Below are 23,632 nucleotides of genomic sequence, written 5' to 3' on the forward strand. Positions count from 1 at the left end.
GACCACTGCGGTCAGAAATGTTTGTTAGTCCCCATGTATCCCGGCTGTCAAAACACCTAAGAATGAAGAGAAACTCAAAACCATCTAGAAGGCAATCATTTTTAAATTGATCATCTCCCAGCTGTACTTTTCAATTCTGATTTGTGTGTTTCTCCACACAAATTCACCTATTTTACTGGCATAGTAACAAAAGCAAAGTTTGATACTAAATTGCATTTTTGTAATATACTTTCTTATGCAATTAGTCAAAACCACTACAGTTCGAAACAAACGAAAAAAAAAAAAAAAAAAAATAGTAACACTTAGGCAACAGTTTTTTTTTAACAACTAAGCAGAATGTTGGGTGAAGTGGTTAATCGTTCACTAGTGGACACATCACAAGGAGCGATGGTGCTCGGATAAGGTGTTATCCGAGCATGCTCGTGTGCTAACCCAGTGTCTTCGGCGTGGTCAAATAATTGGTTTGAGTTCACGATCGTGCATGTCTCACAGCTGTTAAGTAATCCCTGCATGTGTTGCTGCTAACAGCCGTGAGACATGCAGCTGCAGGGACTCAAACATTTTTTGAGCGTGCCGAAGACACTCAGCTAGCACCCGAGCACACCTTATCCCAGCACGTTCGCTCAAAATAACTAATCACAGGTACTTCTTGGTACCCCAAAAACTTATTAGAAATAAATTACAACGCCATGTACTTAAACAACTTTATTAACACAGCCAAGCAGTGATTAACATTCACATCTATTATCACATCATACAAATGTAAATACAAAATTACTACAGTACAATATATATATTCTCTGCATGATCCAAAATATTTGGTGGCCCCAAAAACGTTTAAAATTCAGCAGCTTATCAAAAACTAAAACCATAAGTTTTCTTCTATTGAAAGTGTAGTTCAATAAGCAGAGGCAAACTTGAGAAATATCGCTTAATTTATTAGACTGGAGGTAAGAAACGTGTAGCTCTCCAAAAACTGAACTTCATCTCTTAAGTATGCCCTGGCAACACTGGACTGTCCAGCTGTTGAACGTGTCGAGCCCAATGCTGAAGAGCCACAGGTTACACAAGCCTGTATTAGACTGTTAGATTGGAGGAGCATAGAAGTGTAAAAGTTATCTTTCAGGGTAGGGAAACAATCAGATATAAAGCTTTTATTCAGTAATGCACTCAACCTAAGTTGCCACCAGAAAGATGCAACCATGTTATGTGCCCATATCAAAAGGATTGCGGAAGTGCTAATGAGAAGTGCCTTTCCCTTTTTATGTATGTGCATATTGCTTTAGAAAAATATAACTATGATTGTTTTATCACATGGCTGTTTGAACTGTTTTTAATCACAGTGTTACGATTTGATTATTGATGGCTATCTATTCCAAACATAGTGCTTTAAAAAGTAGCCCCTTAGGAGAGTGGTCCTCAAATTTGCCCTCGGGCTCCTGAGAAAGACTAGGTTTCTTTAGAGGACAAGAAAACATTCTTTTGATTTGGAGGATCAGTCACATTCATTAAAACGGCACCTGTACAATGCTTCAGAACCACCCGCGGTCAGATTGAGTGTAAAATACATAAAGATTAAATGGCAACTCTTAAAAACAGTGGTCCGGCCCTATGACCACATCACCGGGGACAATTGTAAAAAGTATAAGAAGAGTTTCAATAGTGTTCTTGAGAAAGCACAAAAGGCGTCTTACCAGTTTCATTCTGACACTTAACGATTCCCCCATCAGAAACGTGACACACAAGCCTGGACACCCATAATACACACAGATCTTTTAAGAACGGGCAGCCAACAAAGCGCATGAAGTTGGTCAAACTTGCACCATGTACGGGAATTTTTTGCAAGACGTTTGGAAGGGAATACTTTCCATGAAGGCAACAATAAAGCATTGAAATACCATGGTGAAGGTTGTGAAGCACAACACAAATGAACACAAGCTTTTTCACGTGGCCTCTTCCATTTACAGCTATCCCTCTAACTTTCTTTATGAAAGGTCTCTGGGTGAAAAATAAAACGCTTGAAGGGTATATAGCAATTTTTGCAATAAAAAACAAAAAAGTCAACGAAGGCAGTGGTATGAGATCTCTTAGACTTGAAAGGTATTGATTCTTACTTTGAATACAGTCTGACAACACTTACCGTCCCTTTTCACAGCTCTATGTGTAGCATAGTGTCCTACAGATGTACAGTACAGACCAAAACTTAGGACACCTCATTTAAAGATTTTTCTGTATTTTCATGACTATGAAAATTGTACATTCACACTGAAGGCATCAAAACTATGAATTAACACATGTGGAATTATATACTTGGCAAAAAATTTGAAACAACTGAAATTATGTCTTATATTCGAGGTTCTTCAAAGTAGCCACCTTTTGAATTTGATGACTGCTTTGCACACTCTTGGCATTCTCTTGATGAGCTTCAAGAGGTAGTCACCAGAAATGGTTTTCACTTCACAGGCGTGCCCTTCTTGCCTTATAAATGGGGTTGGGACCATCAGTTGTGTTGTGAAGAAGTCTGGTGGATACACAGCTGATAGTCCTACTGAATAGACTTTTAGAATTTGTATTATGGCAAGAAAAAAGCAGCTAAGTAAAGAAAAACAAGTGGCCATCGTTACTTTAAGAAATGAAGGTCAGTCAGTCCGAAAAATTGGGAAAACTTTGAAAGTGTCTCCAAGTGCAGTTGCAAAACCATCAAGGGCTACAAAGAAACTGGCTCACATGAGGACCGCCTCAGGAAAGGAAGGTTAAGAGTCACCTCTGCTGAGGATGAGTTTATCCGAGTCACCAGCCTCAGATATCGCAGGTTAACAGCAGCAGACACATCTCTACAACAACTGTTAAGAGGAGACTTTGTGCAGCAGGCCTTCATGGTATAATATCTGCTAGGAAACCACTGCTAAGGACAGGCAACAAGCAGAAGAGACTTGTTTGGGCTAAAGAACACAAGGAATGGACATTAGACCAGTGGAAATCTGTGCTTTGGTCTGAGGAGTCCAAATTTGAGATCTTTGTTTCCAACCACCATGTCTTTGTGCGACGCAAAAAAGGTGAACGGATGGACTCTACATGCCTGATTCCCACCATGAAGCATGGAGGAGGTGTGATGGTGTGGGGATGCTTGCTGGTGACACTGTTGGTGAATTATTCAAAAATGAAGGCATACTGAACCAGAATGGCTACCACAGCATCTTGCAGCAGCATGCTATTCCATCCAGTTTGCGTTTAGTTGGACCATTATTTATTTTTCAACAGGACAAAGACCCCAAACACACCTCCAGGCTGTGTAAGGGTTATTTGACCAAGAAGGAGAGTGATGGGGTGCTACGCCAGATGACCTGGCCTCCAGTCACCAGACCTGAACCCAATCGAGATGGTTTGGGGTGAGCTGGATCACCAGAGTAAAGGCAAAAGGCCCAACAAGTTCTAAGCATCTTTGAACTCCTTCAAGATTGTTGGAAGACCATTCCCGGTGACTCCCTCTTGAAGCTCATCAAGAGAATGCCAAGAGCGTGCAAAGCAGTCAAAGCAAAACGTGGCTACTTTGAAGAACCTAGAATATAAGACCTAATTTCAGTTGTTTCACACTTTTTTGTTACGTATATAATTCCACATGTGTTAATTCATAGTATTGATGCCTTCAACGTGAATGCACAATTTTCATAGCCATGAAAATACAGAAAAATCTTTAAAGGAGGTGTGTCCAAACTTTTGGTCTGTACTGTACATGCTTCGGTTAGGGTTATTCACCAAGAAACAAACCAATGCCCTCTGGCACCAAGCATATTTACAAGTCAGATCCCAACAGCTATCTTAAAAAGCTCGCAAGTGGAAAAATGTGTTGGCTAGTGACTTGTGGCAGCTGTACCACTTTATTAAAGTGCTGCACCCATGGAACTTTGAAAAACAAAATTGCGTCACTTAAGAAAAAAAAAAGTTGAGAAAAAACCCAACCCGTCACGGAGCTTCTGAAACTATATAGCGACTATATCTTTTATCTGGATAAAGTTTGCTTTCTGTTACCAACTTAGGTTGATGGGCAGTTTTCTTTTTTGATCATGGTTAGAGTCCTTCTACATAGGGTAGCTCAAAACAAGAAAGAAGGTAGATATAAAAAAAAAAAAAAAACACAGTAAACACAGACCTCCTGAGGTTCCTACAACATAAAAATATTCAAGTAGAGAATCTACATCACATAGCAGCGGCTATTTCTGTAGTTTAGCACTCTAACAGCACTTTATTCAGTGTGAGAGACAGACATTGTAAGCCGTGCTTTTAGCATGCCAAGAGGCAGAAACACTGGAATGTAACAAGACAAAGACCCACAATTCTATAAACATTCCATTGACATTCAAAAACTGTCAAGACGAGACCACAATAGTAAGACGTTTTATATATCCCATGATGCAAGAATCAAGGAACTATTGATAATTAGCAAACAAAAAAAAGGCAACCCTGTCTCCTGTGACCATTAAAGCGGATTGATTGATATTACAGTGTCAAAAAAATGGCTTTTTGTAAAAGAGATTTGAAATAGTCAAAAAAAAAAAATATTTGACATGACCAGTCTTTCCCCTACAAAATAAATGTTTTTATTTGAATGGTTTTATTATTTATCTCACTCAGATTTCCAGGAGACCATTTCTACAAAACTTCAGAATACATGACGTTTATATTATTACAAATTATTATAAAGTTCTTAAGATTTCAGGGAGAGAAAAGAAAAAAAAGAAAAATTTATAGTTTGACTTTAAGATTGAGCGAAGAGTAAATGATTTAGACAGCCACCTAGATTATGGGACAACTTTTAAGTAATTGGAGATTAATTTTTGCCATTTTGGATATTCTAAAAGTACTGTAAAAATAAGATTACATGTTTAAAAAAAAAAAAAAAAAAAAAAAAAAAGTACGATTTTTTCCACTAATTTTCTGACATTCGAAAAGGGATAGTTCATAAAGAAAAAATAAAGATGGCGTTGTCTAAGCTTGTGTAGCAGCATTATATACTTCCATGGATTGTTAGTTTACAGTGCTTTCAGTCCTTGTGTCTCCTGCTACCATGTACATTTTAGTGAAAAAAATAAAACCATGCAAAATAGGGATTTTTTTTTTGTTTGTTTTACAAAATTGATTACAAATGTTTCACTCGCAAAACAACTTGAACAAATATCGTAAAAAATGGTTATGGCTTAACATTGCTTGCAAGCTTCTAGAATCTGCTCTAAGAAAACGGAGCGTGTAGACTTAACTCCGACCCGCAGAGTTTAGAGAAGAGAAAAAAAAAAAAGGCGATTTCTTTATCATCATGGGATACCACTGAGGCAATCTGAATTAATAAAGACGTGCACTTTTACATGGACACCTTCATTGAGAGTGCCAGTTAAAATGTTCACATTCACAGTACATAAGAAAATACACATGGAAAGAAAAATAAAAGGTTAAATTAATAAAGGGTTTATTCACAGGAATACAAGTAAAGAAAAGCAACAAAAAAAGCTGAACAAAATGAAATGCGGGGGGATGGGGGAATTAAAGGGGAAACAGAACCCATCTTTCATACTGATGCTATTTAATTTGCACCCCAATGTATCTGCTTAGGGTACAAAGGGCCACCAACATGCGCCATTAGAGAGCAGATACCTTGCTTTTATGAACTCAATGATATATGATCATGCATAAAAAAAAAAGGAAAAAAAAAAAGGGGGTAATACATTGAAGTGAAAATCACTAGTGGAATATGCCAATTACCTCGATGTCTAGTATTGAAAAATGCCCCACCTACCACATATGCATCCCTCTTAGACTGATCTTACTCCACAGAACTTGCAGTAATCACTAGTATTTATCCATGCAAAAAGCACACCACACTGACAGCACGGAGGCAACAAGGTTTTCCACATGTAGATCAGTCTCCACACTGTGATACAATACATCTTTGTTTGTCAAAATTGTTAGATGCTGGAGACATCACTATTTTTATTAGTTTTTCTTTTAGACCTCTTTCCGTCAGACAGGCTTGCAATACAGTGTGGCAGGCCCAATTGACAGGTTACGGGCTAACCGTACGCCGCAGCACTTAAAATGTAGATATCCTTATATTGTCACTAAGAAACCTAAAAAAAAACATTAAAAAAAATAAACCGACAATGCATATTTAATGTGTATTAAAAAAAAAAAAGTCCTGGCGCATATGGTAGGTGTTGGCCTATCTTAATGTGTGATATAAGCATGCTACTTAACTCACTAAATTTTATTATTTTAACCACTATAACAAATCCTGAACTGCAGACTCCTAAATAAAGAAATTCCTTATGACACTGCACTAAGGTGCAAAGCACTTTGCGATCTCAAACATCGGTACAGAATGCCTTGGTTTTATTTGTTTTGTTTTTGCTGCCAAAAAACCCTGCAAATTAACATTCAGCAAAGGAGTGACTCTTAAAAAAATATATACTTATATTAAAGATTTATCGTAAACTAAAAATAAGGAGTTTCCTTTTTACTAGTTACTCCCCACCTCCTGAACGAAAAAAAATAAATAATCCTAGAAAAAAAAAATAAAAAATACTAAATTTGGCATTTTGGTGGATGTCAATTTTATGCAGATCTTAATTTTTGATGTCACAGGCATCTGAAGTGCGACTGCCATTACCTGCACTTAACACACGTAGCAAGCGGTGTTTAACTTCGCCAACTTCATCTAGTTAGGTCTTCATTAACATGCAAACATAGAACTCCCGATTAGTGGGATAGTTAGGCAACCCTTTGCTTTAAAATATACGCAATTTACTGCTATAACCCCATTCTGAAGATTTCCTCTGAAGTGTGCAAAAATTAGATTCCTCTTCTTCCACCCCCTCTAGAGTCCAATTTTAAGGTACTCGTTAGGAGTACGATTCCCCGTATACCAGAATGTGCTGCTTGGCGATTAGAATTTGCTTCTTCACATCCAGTGCAGATTTGTTAAGGAGACATGTTTCCACCCACATAGGCTCCAGACGTTTAAACGTTTCCCGACATCGACTTAATACAGTGACGGCAACACCTCCCTCCCGCCCCTCCCAGTAGGCTTTGGGATTGAACTGTGTTCCCTACTGGTTTGCCCTTCCCCCCTACAATAGGGTAGCTTTTCCCTGGGTGCAGAGGCTCCCCCGCTGTCTCCCAGACTGAAGGACCTAGGGGAGATAAAGAAACACAAGGTTACGTTAATTATTATGGTGCATTTAGACTTGTCAACAGATCTTAAAATGCTGATCAAGTACATGTCACTCGCCACAAATTTACTGCCCCGTTTACACAGGCAGACTAGCAAATGAGGATCACTGACAAGTTTGTTCGATCAAGAAACATGTTATAGGCAGCACCAAGCGAGGTGCTGCCAAAAAAGCCATCAGATCACTCAAATATTAACGTCACTCATTCATCAGCTAATCACAATCCTTATACAGGTGAATAATCGAATGTTCCTAATAAAACATCGGCTTGCACATTTTCCTACTTGTTTAAGCACATCATTTGTGAAAAACACGAGCAACCTAAGAAACGACAATGAAAGTAGTGCAGAGCTGAAACACCGCTTACAGCCAGGAGTAACCCAGTGCAAGCCGAGAATAAAAGGTTTCCACCGCTACTTACCCCTAATGTTGAGACTGCAGCTAGAGCACATCTAGGTTAGACTCCATAGTAAGCCGCAAGACGTTCTTTAAGGGGAGGCGGAAACTGGTCCGAAAAGCGTCTCCAATTTTCTTCCCCTACTTGGTTTTTAAATCCATGAAGGATCTACAACGAAGGCAAGCAATGATGGAGGTCAATTGGATCCTACAACATGTTAACAGGCAATTCTGCAGTCACAGATAATTACGGTAAACTCAGTCACTTAACCTTTCCTGGAAGTAGGAAAGTAACATTTGCCCTTACAGGAGTTGTTCAGTAGTGCCAAGTAGGCCATCACAATCATAAAAACCATTTACATCTGAGGGCCATGTGACATTGTTACAGATATATAACATTTATTATATTTAGGTCTGCCCCTTCTGCTGGCCGCACACATGGGCCAAAGAGCATTCAGGGTGGCAATTGATCTCAGTGACTGGTCAGCACTGATATTTAGGGTGATGGGAAGGCTATAGACAAGCTATATACCATCATTTTATCTCAATATAATCAAATCACACAAAAAAACGCAAATCACTCTACCTTACAAAACATGTCCCGGAGGTCTTCCTTTGGATTAATCCAAGATGCAACAGCATCACAGAAAAAAATAAAATCCTGAAAGTGTAAAAAGTATTCAATGAAAACACCACTTACAACTAAGCAACAGTAATACATTACTCATGCAGTAAAGGAAAGCAAGCGGAGAGGACATGTAGGCTGCCTAACCCGGGAGTAACCATGGATGAATTCAGAAGAAGGTTCCCAGACAATTTTGCCAGGAGGTAATACATTTCCCCTGCAGCAGGGGAAATAACACATTTCACCGCTTGTTAGCTACTGTACACTTATGTGCAAACTCCATGATCTAACGCTTTATATTCAAGGACTGAAATCACCAACCAGCTTGACCAGTGCCTGCTCACTTCTACAATGGAGTCCATCATTGGCAATGACATTCTGACCTCACATACCTGCATAGGAGTACCACCAGCAGGCTGGGTCTTGTTTATTAGACTTAGGCCGGGATCACACATACACGAGATCCGGCCGAGTCTCGCAGGTGAAATCCCTCCTTTGGCGCCGGCACTCCGGAAGGGAGCATGCAGCCGCATAGCAATACATGGAGCTTCACGCTCCGCTCCCAAGTGCGGGCGCCAGAGGAGGGATTTCACCTGCGAGACTCGGCTGTATCTCGCATATGTGTGATCCCGGCCTTACAGTGTTATAAAAGGTTAATGATCTCCAGTGCAGATATCGCCATCAGACTGGGAAAATGTAAAACCACACCTGAGTAACAGCATTTAGTTGAGTGAAACAGGTTTTTGCACTATTTTTAATAATGTGCAGGTTCTTCTGAATAAATAGAACGGTTTTGATGGGAAATCGAGTGCCGAATCTTTGTGTGCTGTAAGAGCTGGCACCACTTCATGCTCCTGTGCACCATTTTGCTTAACATGGGGGGGGAGGAAGAACTGGATCATGCTGAGCCGATCTCCCAATCTCTGACCCATCGACAATACTCCACTCCAATGCAGAAGTGAGCGGCTCCAGGACTCCGCTGTCCAAAAGATTGGAAAACCCTTACCTGAACTACACCTCCGGGATTTACAGTGATCATCGTACAAATGCCACGGAAAGCAGAATCTTTCTCCTCATTGTCTCGAATATTTCGTAATGAAGTACACCTACAAATAACAGCACACCTTATTTATTCCTTGGGAGGCTCAAGAGCGCGCTGAACATCAGAGATCACCGAAAGTTACTCTGCTTAGTGCTACGCTGTATGCAAACTGGAGTGACTCTACCCTACCAACGTTACTGGAGAAACTGGAAAACTAGCTTTAAATCTTATTTCAACCAAGTCTTGGAAATAAAAAAAATAAATAAAATAAAATGTATAAAAAAAAAGCCTTTGGGAAGCTACCACATAAAGTGTGACAATTGCTGATACATTAGTGCCAGTGTTACCAGTCTAGGGTAGGATGTAACACGTTGGCGTGATATGTGCATGCAGCATGTCTGAAAACCAGAATTGATGCCCTTTCCGTTTACCTACTGCTCACACAGAGGAGGCCGCCGTGTGTACATACTGCCATGGATATCTAGGCCTTAGTGGCTTAGTGAGGTGCAAGGTCTCAGTGTAGTCACTGGTAGGTATAGGAGATCAGAAATGGCCACCTCCTAGCTGCAATGGCAATGGGTAAACTTAAGAAACAAGCTTTAAACACAACAAGCATGTGACAATCTTATCCCATGCTCCCATGCATCAATTAGTCGTTAGCCACAACAGAAATGATAAGACTTGTATATGACAATGCTTGGAAGAAATTAAAAAATAAAAAATTAAAAAATAAGTGACAAAATATAGGACAAGATTAGTCACATGTCTGACAATGACTAAGGACCGTGTAATAACTGACAAAAAAAACAAAACCAAAAAAAACAAACAAATACAAAATAAAGTCTAAAAATGTGAACTGTAAAGAAAACATGGAGAAATGAATGTAAAAAAAGATTGAAGAATACACACCAGGGTCTTATAAACTGCTGTAGCATGGGGGCCACCTCTTGAGGACAAACGTAACCAAGACGACCAATTGTTATTGCTAAGGCAACGCAATCACGGTTATACACCACCAAACGCCAACCAAGACATGAGCAAATGAGGGGGGAGGAGAAAAAATAAAGAAAAAAAACAACAAATAACTCAGAAACAGAAAACAGAATCTGTGTATGATAATAAACATAAGATATCACTAGTGTCGTTTATGAGCACCGCCTCCGCAGAGGGAGTGACATATGGCATAACCGTCAGAAGGGGATTAGGGCTGGAGAGGAGTGGAGGGGCGGAGAAAGGAGGGCAGGGAGAAAAAGGAAAGAAAAACGAGAGAACACCTAAAACGCAAGGCCCTCAGTCTCTGATTTCTTGGAAACAAGTACCGTATTTATTTTATTTTGCTTGTTAAATGCCAAATTTGGATAATAAAATAAAATATTTAAAATCACTAACGATCAATGTCAGGGTAGACAATATTGGGCAAATTTGGTGGAATCCAAAACCAGGTACTTAGCCTTATTATGGCCACAAACCTTAAGTTCACACTGGGCGTTTTTGCTGATATATATATATATATATATATATATATATATTTTATCAGCTGCTTTTCACAGTACCATCGAAGCCCATCAGAAATCTCATGCACACCCTTTTTTTTTGTCATCAGCATTTTGTGCTTTGCATGTTTTTTTGGACAGGGTGTTTTTTACCTATTGAATTGAATGTAAAAAAAAAATGTACAGTAAGGCAGAATCCAGGAGACCGGGCGATAAACACTAAGGGTACCGTCTCACAGTGGCACTTTTGTCGCTACGACGGTACGGTCCGTGACGTTCCAGCGATATCCATACGATATCGCTGTGTCTGACACGCAGCAGCGATCAGGGACCCTGCTGAGAATCGTACGTCGTAGCAGATCGTTTGGAACTTTCTTTCGTCGCTGGATCTCCCGCTGTCATCGCTAGATCGGTATGTGCGACACCGATCCAGCGATGCGTTCGCTTGTAACCAGGGTAAACATCGGGCTACTAAGCACAGGGCCGCGCTTAGTAACCCGATGTTTATCCTGGTTACCAGCGTAAAAGTAAAAAAAAAACAAACAGTACATACTTACATTCCGGTGTCCGTCAGGTCCCTTGCCGTCTGCTTCCCGCACTGACTGACTGCCGGCCGTAAAGTGAAAGCAGAGCACAGCGCGCTGTGCTGTGCTTTCACTTTACGGCCGGCAGTCAGTCAGTGCGGGAAGCAGACGGCAAGGGACAGACACCGGAATGTAAGTATATAATGTTTCGGTTTTTTTACGCTGGTAACCAGGGTAAACATCGGGTTACTAAGCGCGGCCCTGCGCTTAGTAACCCGATGTTTACCCTGGTTACCCAGAGACTTCGGCATCGTTGGTCACTGGAGAGAGCTGTCTGTGTGACAGCTCTCCAGCGACCACACAACGACTTACCAATGATAACGGCCAGGTCGTATCGCTGGTCGTGATCGTTGGTAAATCGTATAGTGTGACTGTACCCTAAGGGTATTTTCACACGGAGATTAGGGAGACAAATCTGATGGCAATTGACAAGAATATCCTCAGTGGAAATATGAGGCAGACCATTGGAAAAACAGGTAAATGTTCAGGGGATCTGCCTACAGATGTGACCCATTAATTGGGACCATGTACACTGAGTATCTGATAGGAATCACTAAGAGACAGTCACTGTCTGCAACGTGGATCTCAATCTCGGGCTGAACAGCACTAGAAAAGGTTTAAAGGGAACCTGTCAGCAGATTTTACCGCTATAAGATGCGGCCACTGCTTTTCAGGGCTTATCTACAGCATTCCATAATGCTGGAGATAAGCACCCGGTCTGACCTGCTAGTGAAGAAAAACTAGTTTTATTATACTCACCCAGGGGGGCGGTCCAATCTGATGGGTGTCGCAGGTCCGGCGCCTCCCATCCTCTTGCGATGCCACCCTCCTGCTTCTTCATGGCTCCCCGGCATCAGGGCTCCTGCGCATGCGTACTTATCGGCCCTGTGGATGGCAGAGTAAAGTACTGCAGTGCGCAGGTGCTGGGCCTCTCTGAACTCTCCCGGGGCCTGCGCACTGCAGTACTTTACTCTGCCCTCCACAGGGCCGATAAGTACAACTGCGCCGGAGCGAGATGCCGAGAAGCGATGAAGCAGGAGGGTGGCATCACAAGAAGATGGGAGGCACCGGACCCACGACACCCATAAGACCAGACTGCCCCCCCAGGGAGAGTATAAAAACTTTTTTCTTCACTTGCAGGTCAGACCAGGGGCTTATCTCCAGCATTATAGAATGCTGTAGATGAGCCCTGAAAGGCAGTGGCCGCATCTTATAGCGGCCAAAACAGGTGACAGGTTCCCTTTAATATTAGAAGGCAGACTTCACAGGTTTGCAGACAGAAACCACAAGAAAAACTTTAAAATGTGACGTGTAAACACATCCATATGAAGGCTGTGAAGCGGGAGACAATCCACAACACAAATTGAAGACATTTTCCTGTGATTCCAAATGACTGATTTCATATATCAGCCTGTATGGGAAACTATCATACTGAACAACTGATCGGCTCTAAAGACAAAACTGGCCATTTAAATAGGCCTTCAAGGGCTGCACCTGCCTTGATATAGGCTCTGTGCACATGGTCATGCCAAGGGATGTCATGGTAAACACCTGGACTAAACGTTAAGTATGTTATGCAGAAATTTCTGCATATCTTGGCAAGAAAAACAGTAATATATGTGCGTTTTTTTGTGCTGATTTTTCACTACTCATCAGTATGAGTGAAATCTGCAGCAAATACGCCGAAAGATATAAATCAGCACCAAATCTGCATGTCTCAAATAACGTGTGCATGAGACATCAGGATTATCATTCACTTTGCTGGCAACAGGAATCCCTTTGCGTTTTGTGACAAATCTGCGTAGAAAAACAAATCTGAAAAGTGTGCACAGGCACCAAGACAGTTTGTTTACATGTGCAATGCTGAGAAAAACAATTTTCAGAATAGTAGTCCGATCAGATGACATTTCTTGCTGTCTATTGAAGGTACTCATCCAAGCTCGCAGTAAGGTTCACCTGCCAAGAAACTACATCTGAGTGGAGGGAAGGGACAGCGGTGTCGACGCTTGCTGTCGCGTGATGCGGTGGAATGACAAGTGAGACCGGCACCCAATCAGCTCTGGCGTCATTGTCTCCACCTTCAGAAGCCAGGGGAAGCTTCCTATTGATGTTCAGTTTGTGCGAAGGTGGAGACCGTGACGCCAGCGTCACAACACCGCATTACAGCCCTAACGACAGCGAGTGCAGACACCGTGGGAACAGCATGGGAGGAGAGTACAGGCTTTATTATTTTATCTGGGCCCAACACTTCGCTTAAGAAGGGGCTGTACTGGTAGCGGTCAACCCCTTAAGTGTACAACTCACCTAGAAACACAAAAAAAAAAAAAAAAGAAAAACAACAGACTGTCTCCGTGACATATATAACATTGACATCACATATCTACTACCTAGGAAGGATGAACGAGTTTTAAGAGTTTTATTAAAAGTGAGATATTGTCTATTTGTTGGCGTGAATCTTGAAGACAATAAACGAGTACCGAGCACCTTTACTGGCAAGATACGAGGGGATATAAGAGGGCACTTTGTGTTTTAGATGCGTTCTCTCATACAGAGACAGATGGTTAATGCGAGAGACAAGAGAAATGGAGGGGGAAGATGTCGGAAATATTGTATAAAATAGTCTGTAAGCAAACTAAACAGATACTAGAAGTCAGCAGATTTGTATAGAAGCAGAATAAAACAAAACCTACGTCCAGGTGACAAACTATGCAACATTCCCATTGAACAGGCATTTGTGAACAGTCTAATGTCAGCATGCATATAAAGCAAGGGATGTGCTTCCTGTATAAAAGCTCAGTGTGGGACCCGCAGCGTGAAAATGAAGAATTCGGGATCTTGCTCAGTTCTTAATTGAACACGTTCCTAGTGGTGGCAGTTCAAATATATTTGGAGAATGCACGGTATAACCTTCTGCTCCACGAGGGAAGAGAACGGCCCTGCTAAATTTACTCCTGTACATGAGCGGTAAGTCATCAGAACCTACAAGCTGCTGCAAATTAGCTACAATGCATGGGGGCGACTCAATCCCACCGGTCATGAACGCTCATGTGGCCAACAGCCAGGGAGCAGCTCATCTGAAAACTGACCAACAATTCTGAGATTGGGGGACCCCATACACATCAGATGTAAGGAGGTCTATGATCCCGGATAACCCCTTTAATGTGTATGGTGGCCTATCATTCTTCTTAGAGGAAAAAGTTACCCGGTCTCTACACTTATCTCTTTTTATAAAAATAAACATGCACTCCGTAGAACGCTGAGCAGCCAACTAATACATTTAAAAGGGACCCTGTCAGCAGGATTGTGCGCAGTAACCTACAGTGTCAGGTCTGCACCGTTATACTGATTACAATGATACCATGGTTGATGAAATCCGTCTTGTGGTTGTTAATCTTTATTTTCAGTTTTGCGATAGTGGTATGCCTGTGCTCCGGGGCGGCCTGTTGGGGGGGGGGGGGAGGGGGGAAATCATGTAGTGATCTGACTATATATTCAACATGCCCCCTGAAGGAGTGCTTCCGAAACGTGCGTCGGGGTGAACACACGGACCCAGGGAACCCTCACTTCTGTGTCTCACTTGAGGTAACATTTTTTAAATCTTTTGCAGACAACATTTTGTCCTCTGCAGTAGGAGCTTTCACACACCGCATTATATACCTTTGGACAATTTTGTCTCCATTTGCAATTACATCTTGATTATGTGCAGACGTGCCCACACGCTATGTTATTTTTTCTGATCAGTCCCCTCTATGGGGATGGAGAGTTCTTTGATGATTATGATTGCAATGTGCAGTGGTTATGGCCTCCTGGTTCCATGCATTCTCGGTGCAGTCGTCATCTATATAGCGCTTATTGGCGCACTTTTTCCTCATTTATCCTCTGTACGTTGTTTACTAAAGATTGATCGTATTTTACCAATATCTGGACTATATGGTCGTTCTTTTAGTCTTTCCCACCCTCTTTCCCCTTGCTAGTTAGAGACTTGTCCTTACTTTTGATCCAATATCTGTATCAGCAGATATTAATCTTTACCAATTGATTTACATAGTTATTTGTTATGCTGATTTATTTTGTGAGCTTTTTTATCTATTATATACTCATAATGCAAACTGCTGAGAGTCTCTGATCCCTCACTGACCTGCCCCCTAGTTTACATAATGAATATATGTACATATTGAAGAAAAAACCCTTCTGCAGGCAGGCGGCCATCGCATGTTTAGTGTCCTACTAACTGTGCTATATGTCATTAAGATAGTACAAAAAAAAAATAAAAATTTAAATGGCGCCTGCGCAGTAGCAGTTGTCGGTGTATATAGAAGTGATCCAATAGCTGCTATTACACAGGTGGTGACATCTTGTCTTGGAGGAGGATTTTTTTTGTTCTTCTCCAGCAAGATGGTGCCGCCTGCGCAATAGCAGCTATCGGATCACCTCTATAAACACCAATGGCACCCGCCACGCCAGCGCAGTAGCAGCCATTTTAATTTATTTTTTTTGTACTATCCGAACATCAAGCACAGTTATTATCAGGACACTACACAAGCAATTATGCTGCAGTGCAGGGGCCACGGCCGCCGTCTGCCTGCAGAAGGGTTTTTGTTTTCTTCAGTATGTGCAGGTATTCATTATGTAATCTAGGGGGCAGGTCAGTGAGGGATCAGTGACCTGTCCGACGACCCCCCACAGGCCACCCCAGTGCTTGAGCATGTCATTAACAAAAAACTGAAAATAAAGATTAAAAAACAACCACAAGATGGATTTCCTCAACCAAGGCATCATTGTAATCAGTGTAACGGCGCTGACCTGACACTGTCTGTAGGTTAATGTGCACATTTCTGCTGTCAGGTTCCCTTTAAAGACTACCGACAGCCTTGAGGCAAAATTATTATTATTATTTTTTTTTTTTAAATGCATGTATTTTAGACTAAAAAATACATACATAGTAACATAGTTAGTAAGGCCGAAAAAAGACATTTGTCCATCCAGTTCAGCCTATATTCCATCATAATAAATCCCCAGATCTACGTCCTTCTACAGAACCTAATAATTGTATGATACAATATTGTTCTGCTCCAGGAAGACATCCAGGCCTCTCTTGAACCCCTCGACTGAGTTCGCCATCACCACCTCCTCAGGCAAGCAATTCCAGATTCTCACTGCCCTAACAGTAAAGAATCCTCTTCTATGTTGGTGGAAAAACCTTCTCTCCTCCAGACGCAAAGAATGCCCCCTTGTGCCCGTCACCTTCCTTGGTATAAACAGATCCTCAGCGAGATATTTGTATTGTCCCCTTATATACTTATACATGGTTATTAGATCGCCCCTCAGTCGTCTTTTTTCTAGACTAAATAATCCTAATTTCGCTAATCTATCTGGGTATTATAGTTCTCCCATCCCCTTTAAGTGCAAAATATGTTTGCACTTGGGCATAATTAAAAATTTTGCACCATTTGCCTTTTGCAGCCTATTGTTGGCTGCAGAATGAGTCAATGATAGTCCATCGGTGAGCTTGTTCTGACCGTGTATAAAATTTCCAGCAGCCGACTTGCGCTCATATGAAAGCTCAGCTTTACCTTCATGTGGTGTGTGGTCATAAGTCAGCTGAGAAGAGGTCAATAAAGGAATTACAACCTGTCAGAACAACCTCACCGATTGTTCCTAAAAAAAATTAATTTGGCAGCACACAGTGCATGAAAAAAAACAAAAAAAAAAACAAAAACACAGCCTTGGTAATACAGCTTACCAGAGATGGTTCCTTTCTCCTCCTGAATTGATCTTTCACTCATTCACGGATAAAATGATTCAGAGATCACAGAATGCAGATTTTCCCATTAATGATATAGGAGATGACACTTGGTGCTTTGAAATTTCTATGGAGAACCAACTTATTTCAGCAAAACGTCTGTTGCCTCCTGCTCCCATCTCCATAGAATTTTAAAAGCACCAACTGCCATCTCATCTCAATAATTGGAATTCGTGTGTTCACTGAATACAGATTTTACCTCTGAATTGAGAGAAAGCTCAGTCCACTTGGAGAAAGATTACAAAAGCTACGGCACTTTTTTCATGTATACTAATGATTTATGATATGCAAACTAAAATGATGTTACCCTATAAAAAAGTAAGCAGTCACCAGGTTTTTCCCATATAACCCACGGCTACCACCATTCTAGAATGCTGTACATAAGACACGAAGCCACCCTGCAAAACAAAAAGACTATTTATTATACTCCCCTACGTGGCGGTCTGGTCCAATGGGCATCGATGATGTTGGTTTATCGGGCATCGATTATGTTGGTCTATCGCCTCCTCTTTTTTTATGATTGCAGTGCTCCTCCTTTGCTTCGGACGGATGAAGCGTCCTATATCATCCACGGCATCCCCCATCGCACTCCTGCGCAGGTGGACTTCTCTCTTCCCTTCTGAGTGCAGAGCAAAGTACTGTTCTGCACATGAGCGGGGAAAAAGGCCAAAGAGCGCCAGAAGAAGAGAGAAGGAGAAAGATCTAGACCAGTGATACCCATCGGACCGGACTGCCCTGTAGGTGAATAAAGTTTTTTTTTTTGTTTTGCAGAGTGTCTTGGAGAGTTATATAATTCCAGAATGCTATAACACCGGGCAGAAAGGTGGTGGCTGTAGGTTACATAATAAAACATGGAGTCAGGTTCCCTTCAATTGAATGGGTCTAAACTGCAATGCCAGAAAATCTATGGGCGGGACGAATCTCTACCATGGGGCAATGTATGCTCACCTTGATTTTAACTCCTTTCTAATTTAAACTCCATTAGTTTAGAACTGCCGTAAAAAAGTAATGGTACATCATACATGAATGCAAAAAATATGCTACATTTTCGGTACACTTTATGTCCCACAATGAATTTTTAGCCAAAAAGTACATCACATTCAACATATACAAAAGAAAATACAAAAACTAAAGAAACTAACAATACATTAACAATATATGAAGCCTCTAATATCTCTTCTCAGTACTAGGATAAATAGCTGAACTATATTTCATATTCAGGTTATAAGACATATACACAAGAGAGGAATTATACCAGTTTAGGATTCCAAAACAGAATTAGGATTTTCAAAATGGGCCTCCAAATTAAGCACAAAAAAAAACCCCTATGATCTGATCTAGGCTTTTCATTAGTGACTTTGTGCTCACTACTGGCACGGCCCGGCCTAATAGATCTCAGTTTCCAGCATTGTATAACATTGTGATTGCCACTGCACAGAGCTGAAGACAAAACCCAGAAGACGGCAGCATAGGTGGCCGAGCAGTGGCAGCTACTGAGCGCAAACTCACCAATCACTACAATTGTTCTGATATCTTTAACTGGAGGTGTACTTTATTAATGTGCCTTATCACAGTTTGCTGGTGGTATGTTGTAGACAACCATGTTTGGAGCAAGAAAAGAAGAAGAAGAAGAAAAAAAAAAAAAAACACATCCAACACAATATATTAATTAAAAAAAAGGGGTAAAAGATGCTAAAATAATAAAATGAATGAGTAGTCAAGGCTACAAATCTGATGGCAAACAAATTACATCAGCTCCGTCCAGTGTCTGCCTGCAAACACCTGGCAAGTGGTACCTGTATTTTCTAAGAGAGTCTTTGGTGTGTTGGGCCGGTTAATGATTTCTACAAGTTGATGCAACACCAGTGGAATATAAGGCTGCATTTCAGCTCCTAAAACAAAAAAACAAAAGGACAGACCTTATACTCCATGGACACCACAGCATAATAATACATGTCATGTAAGCAGGTTACTATTACGATGGGAACTAGTTAGTAGAATGTGCAATGAACTAAAAAGAATCGATTCTTCCATATACTTTCATCAACTAATGAAGCCTCCAAATTATTATTTATTATTATAGCGCCATTTATTCCATGGCGCTTTACATGTGAAGAGGGGTATACGTAATAAAAACAAGTACCGTAATCATAATCAATACAAGTCACAACTGGTACAGGAGGAGAGAGGACCCTGCCTGCGAGGGCTCACAATCTACAATGGATGGGTGAGGATACAGTAGGTAAAGATAGAGCTGGTCATGCAGTGGTTTGGTCGATCGGTTATTACTGCAGGTTGTAGGCTTGCCGGAAGAGGTAGGTCTTCAGGTTCTTTTTGAAGGTTTTGATGGTAGGTGAGAGTCTGATATGTTGGGGTATAGAGAGTTCCAGAGGAGGGGGGGATGTGCAGGAAAAATCTTGGATGCGATTGTGGGAAGAGGAGATAAGAGGGGAGTAGAGAAGGAGATCTTGTGAGGATCGGAAGTTGAGTGCAGGAAAGAACCGGGAGACGAGGTCACAGATGTATGGAGGAGACAGGTTGTGGATGGCTTTGTAGGTCATGGTTAGGGTTTTGAACTGGAGTCTCTGGGTAATGGGGAGCCAGTGCAGGGATAGACATAGGGGAGAGGCCGGGGAATAGTGTGGGGGGGAGGTGGATTAGTCGGGCAGCAAAGTTTAAGATAGATTGGAGGGGTGCAAGAGTGTTCGAGGGGAGGCCACACAGCAGGAGATTGCAGTAGTCAAGACGAGACACGATGAGGGCATGCACTAGGGTTTTTGCAGATTCTAGGTTGAGGAATGTACGGATCCAGGAGATGTTTTTGAGTTGAAGTCGGCAGGAGGTGGAAAGGGCTTGGATATGTGGTTTGAAGGAGAGATCAGAGTCAAAGATTACACAGGCAGCGAGCTTGTGGACTGGTGAGAGTGAGCAGCCATTTACTATAATGGATAGGTCTGTTGGGGGAAGTCGATTGAGATAGGGGAAAGATTATGAATTCGGTTTTGTCCAAATTAAGTATTAGAAATCTAGCAGAGAAGGATGAAATAGTGGACAGACATTGTGGGATTCTGGTTAGTAGGGAGGTGACATCTGGTCCAGAGATGTAGATCTGTGTGTCGTCAGCATAGAGGTGATACTGCAAGCCGTGAGATTCTATGAGCTGTCCCTGGCCGAAAGTGTAAATGGAGAAGAGCAGGGGCCCAAGGACTGAACCTTGCGGGACTCCAACAGTTAGGGGGCGAGGTGAGGAGGTGGTGTGAGAGTGGGAGACGCTGAATGTTCGGTCTGTTAGGCATGATGTGATCCAAGATGGTATCGCAGACTTGGCCCTAAGAGATGAGAGGGTCCGTAGTAATAGGGAATGGTCCAATGTGTCAAAGGCAGAGGACAGGTCCAGGAGAAGACTCCGCAAAGATCAGATTTAAAGCGCCACTCTAGTGATGAAAAACAAAACTGCTGGAGTGGTGCTTTAATAGACACGTGATAAAACTACATAAATTTCTTTTATTACAAAAAAGTTAAACTTAAAAATTTTAGTAGCAGTAGATAAAAGTTAGTCACTTCCTTACATCAACTCTATTTGCAATGGTTTCCAAACATTTTGGGAATGCTTAGGAACAGGATGTCAGCCATAAAGCACGAGTCAAAGATAGAATGTGAGATTTATTAGAACTTGTGGAAGGCAAAACTGGACGAGTTACTGCCCAGATTCTACCATTCACTGCTCCGAGAACACAGAAAATGAAAGCAGTTATCTGAACTATTGCCATGTTTCCTCCCCCCCACCACAAAAAAAAAAAAAAAAAAATTAAACGTTCATCAAAAGCAGCTCATAAGCGAGCAGAAAAATATTTAGAATTGAGAGTCCTCAGTGGTTGATACCTTTTAATGGCTAAAGATGGTAACAAATTGCAAGCTTTCAAGACTACTCAGGCCTCTTCATCAGGCACAGACTAATACAACAGCTGAAGAATCACACATTTATGCACAACACAGCACAGAAATAATGCCATAGATAAGACAGGTGACGTGAAGCAGAATTACCATTATGTGAGTGATAAACAGTTGTGCCCATAAATATTGGAACAGTTCATAGATAAGGAGTGTGAATGTTTTATTGTCCTCTGATTGGGGTCTTGTGCTATGTTATGTAACCGGGTACCTCTAGTAGTTACCGACAATCCATATCTGGATGTGCTAAGGGGAGCTGCACGGAAATTACAACCTCTACTACAAAAATATGCCCGCTTACAATCCATTTTTCCAGACCCCCCCACTACTGTGTTTTAGGCAGCCCCCAAATCTAAGAAGCATCATTGTCAAGAGCTCCCTGGCCTCTCCAACAGCTGCAGGAACCTTTCCCTGCAACCAGAAAAAATGTAAAACCTGTCCATTTATAATGGCCACGGACAAGAGAAAGATTCCCAACTCACATCAGGACTACGAGATACCAGGTACCTTCAGCTGCGTCACTTCTAATGTGGTGTACCTAATTATATATACCAAATGTCCAACTGGGGGTCTGTATATGGGGGAGACAGGGCAAAAACTGAGGACAAGGATGAACTCAATCGCCACACAATAAGAGAAAAATGAATGTATCTTCCTGTGGCCAAACATTTTAGTCTCCCTGATCACAGCACCATGGACATGAAATTACTTCTATTAAAGGGTAATTTCAAATCTCAAAGAGACAGAAGAGTCTGGGGAGTATAAGCTTATAACAACCTTTGACACTGCAGGAATGAATGCGTCACATGGATTTATGTTTTTTTTTTCATTAATTAAGGAATTTGCTCCTCAGACCGTGTGGGGGACATCATAATATAGAACCAGACCCCAATCAGAGGACAATAAAACATTCACTCCTTATCTATGAACTGTTCCAATATTTATGGACATAACTGTTTATCACTCACATAATGGTAATTCGGCTTCAGGTCACCTGTCTTATCTATGGCATTATTTTTGTGCTGTGTTGAGTATAAATATGAGATTCTACAGATTTTGTATTAGTCTGTGCCTGATGAAGAGACCTGAGTAGTCTTGAAAGCTTGCAATTTGTTACCATCTTTTCAGGTCGCCATTAAAAAGGTATCAACCACTGAGGACTCATTTCTAAATATTTGTCTATCCACTGGCTAACACAAGTGTTTCATAAGTGAGCAAACATTCACAATTTTTTTTTTATTTTTTATTGATACTAACCGACACTACAGAGAGAGTAGTTGAACACACTAACAGTAAAGCCGGGATAACATCTATACCATAGATATACTGAATTCTATATTCATACATACCCATCTGTATAGATATTTCACCGATTGCCCAAGTAGCATTGTTACACACAGAAATTAGCTCCGGGTTTAAATTTGTTCCTAAAACGGGCATGAAATCCGCTAAAAAAAAAAAAAAAAAAAAAAAAAAAAAAAGATGATTGTAAATGGACAAAGTGCAAAAAAGGGATAAGTCCAATATGAACACCAAAGTGGATAGAGCAACACTTACCAATGCACGCCTTGACATGCTGAAAACAAGCCTTGGTTAGATCCCCCAATAAAGCAAAAGAACTCTGCCGTACCTCTGGCATCTTATCCTAAAGTGCAAAAAGTATGAAATGTGTTTGATTAGAGTTTACACTCCGTATAATGGTGCAAGTAAGATCTACTGACATTCTTTAATGTTGCTACAAAAGCAATGGAAGGGAGCCTCTACCCCCCCAAAATGCTATTATCCGGCAGATGTAGGGTTAATTGGCCGATTAATAGCATTATTAACCTGCCAGGTGCCCTTAGCCGAATGCTGGCCACGTGCAGGTGTTATACAGGTTAGTAATGCCATTAACCTGCAGATTAACCCCATATCTGCAGGCTAATAGTGTTTTTTTTCTTGTGACCGGTTCCTTTCAAAATTGTCACCGTTTCAAGAAACCTCACATAAAACCGGCAAAAGAGTGAACGTAAAAAACTGTCAACTTTTTAATTAGCACAATCTATTTTCTTCTACACTTATGAGCCACTTCTCCTCCCTCCCCCATGCCTTATGAATTCCTGATCCATTCTGAAAAACTAATCAAATCAGTCTTGGTCAAAGGAAGATTGTCTGCCATAACAGTGAGGAGTCGGGTTACACTTCTATTGTACTCTGTAGAGAGGGAAGGGAGGAAGCTCAGCACACAGTGAGACCAGGCGGGCTGGAAAAGACAAATGCGGTCTATCTGCAGCTTTCAGTGCTGGTTTCACAGCTACACAGCAGAGTCCTGCCATGTAAGGTCCTCTCTATGCTGTCGGCTACAGAGAAAAGTGCAGAATCCCTCAATGTGTGCTTGTGTGTAGGAGATAACATGGCAGGTTATCTCCACCTACTGGCTCAGAGAAAACTGGAAAATCGAAATAGAGCTTGTAGGAGGGAAAACAGGCGGAAAATGCAGGATAAAAGTCATAATGCCCAAAACTAGCGTTAGTCCTCA

The 23,632-nt window shown here is 41.3% G+C and overlaps 1 protein-coding gene across 1 annotated transcript in view; it reads right to left on the minus strand.

The window, feature by feature from the left end:
• Positions 1 to 5,437: 5,437 nt before the first annotated feature.
• TNPO1 (transportin 1) overlaps positions 5,438 to 23,632 on the minus strand; it is an 81,892-nt gene continuing 63,697 nt past the window's right edge. Inside the window, exons 17-24 of the mRNA XM_069750605.1 lie at positions 22,672 to 22,759; positions 22,464 to 22,562; positions 18,960 to 19,055; positions 10,193 to 10,268; positions 9,248 to 9,347; positions 8,203 to 8,277; positions 7,642 to 7,785; positions 5,438 to 7,181 (exon numbers count right to left, since the gene is read on the minus strand). Coding sequence (XP_069606706.1) covers positions 7,678 to 7,785; positions 8,203 to 8,277; positions 9,248 to 9,347; positions 10,193 to 10,268; positions 18,960 to 19,055; positions 22,464 to 22,562; positions 22,672 to 22,759 — 642 coding nt within the window. The 3' untranslated portion in view covers positions 5,438 to 7,181; positions 7,642 to 7,677. The remainder of the gene's footprint in view (positions 7,182 to 7,641; positions 7,786 to 8,202; positions 8,278 to 9,247; positions 9,348 to 10,192; positions 10,269 to 18,959; positions 19,056 to 22,463; positions 22,563 to 22,671; positions 22,760 to 23,632) is intronic.

The sequence above is a fragment of the Ranitomeya imitator genome, chromosome 1 (genome assembly GCF_032444005.1).
Source record: "Ranitomeya imitator isolate aRanImi1 chromosome 1, aRanImi1.pri, whole genome shotgun sequence".
Lineage (NCBI taxonomy): Eukaryota > Metazoa > Chordata > Amphibia > Anura > Dendrobatidae > Ranitomeya > Ranitomeya imitator.